Here is a 1403-nt window from a genome sequence, read left to right as displayed (position 1 = left end):
GATGGATTAGTACTGTATGTTGGACTACTAGATGCTGGACTAGTACTGTAGATGTTGAACTAGTACTATAGATGTTGAACTAGTAGTTGTTGGACTAGCACTATAGATGTTGAACTAGTAGATGTTGGACTAATACTGTAGATGTTGGACTAGTACTGTAGATGTTGAACTACTAGATGTTGGACTAGTACTATAGATGTTGAACTAGTAGTTGTTGGACTAGCACTATAGATGTTGAACTAGTAGAAGTTGGACTAATACTGTAGATGTTGGACTAGTACTGTAGATGTTAAACTAGTAGTTGTTAGACTATCATTATAGATATTGCACTAGTACTGTAGATGTTGAACTAGTACTATAGATTAGTAGATGTCGGATTAGTACTCTAGATGTTGGACTAATACTGTAGATGTCGGACTAGTACTGTAGGTGTTGGACTAGTAGATGTTGGACTAGTAATCATTCTGTGAACTTGTGTTCTGTGTTTCATGTTAGCGGTTGTTATGCTGGTTCCTGAAGGCCGAACTGAAGACGGATTTGAGACTCATTTCACCACTAACTATTTAGGCCACTTTCTGCTGACCCGCCTTCTGCTGGACAGCCTGGTGCATTCTGGGAAGGATGGCTCGTGCTCCAGGGTCGTCAGCATCTCGTCCTCAGCACACTACACCGCTGACGCCCGTCTGCAGGATCTTCTCAGCATGTGAGTGGAAAAACACGGCACACGTCTGCAGTAGAAATCAGTGACCCGGAGCCAGACTTAATCTGCAGATCTAGAGCGCAGAGATGCTGAAATAAATCACAGATAAGAGCCGTCTGGCCCGGAGTGAGAAGGTTTGGTATGTTCTGCGTCACATGTGATGCTGGTGATTGGTTAGTCGTGTCATGGCTCATATCTTACATCAAAAATACTAGAGATATGGCTTCATAAATCCTCCTGCAGCACAAACGCCCTGTTCCACTTGCAGACCTCCAAACCATTAAACAATTACATCCTCAAAAAACAGATTAGTGTAGCACAATAGTACAGATAGTATCTGTTTTTATGATTAACTTTTATACCTTTTATAAATGTAGTCTTCATATGTTGTTTATGTATAGTTTAGTTGTTTTTCATTTATTCATTCAATTGTTACTGTATCTTCACTTTATATTTATCTATCTTTATATTTATCTTTATATTTTTCACTTTTTATTTGTCTATCCTTCTATCTACTGGTCTGTCATTCTATTGTTCTATTGTTCAATCTATCATTCAATCTTTCTATTGTTCTCTCTATTGTTCTGTCATCCTATCTATCTATCTATCTATCTATCTATCTATCTATCTGTCTGTCTGTCTGTCTATCATCTATCTATCTATCTATCTATCTATCATCTATCTATCTATCTATCTATCTATC

General features: G+C 38.0%; 1 protein-coding gene across 1 annotated transcript in view; it reads left to right on the top strand.

Moving 5' to 3' along the window:
• Positions 1 to 434: 434 nt before the first annotated feature.
• Positions 435 to 1403, top strand: part of LOC107655732 (dehydrogenase/reductase SDR family member on chromosome X-like) — an 11589-nt gene continuing 10620 nt past the window's right edge. The window contains exon 1 of the mRNA XM_016443303.1: positions 435 to 703. Coding sequence (XP_016298789.1) covers positions 489 to 703 — 215 coding nt within the window. The 5' untranslated portion in view covers positions 435 to 488. The remainder of the gene's footprint in view (positions 704 to 1403) is intronic.

This window comes from Sinocyclocheilus anshuiensis, unplaced genomic scaffold, assembly GCF_001515605.1.
Source record: "Sinocyclocheilus anshuiensis isolate Anshui unplaced genomic scaffold, SAMN03320099.WGS_v1.1 scaffold1357, whole genome shotgun sequence".
Classification (NCBI taxonomy): domain Eukaryota; kingdom Metazoa; phylum Chordata; class Actinopteri; order Cypriniformes; family Cyprinidae; genus Sinocyclocheilus; species Sinocyclocheilus anshuiensis.
Note: the sequence above shows the minus strand (reverse complement) of the source record. Positions and strands in the feature narration are given on the sequence as shown.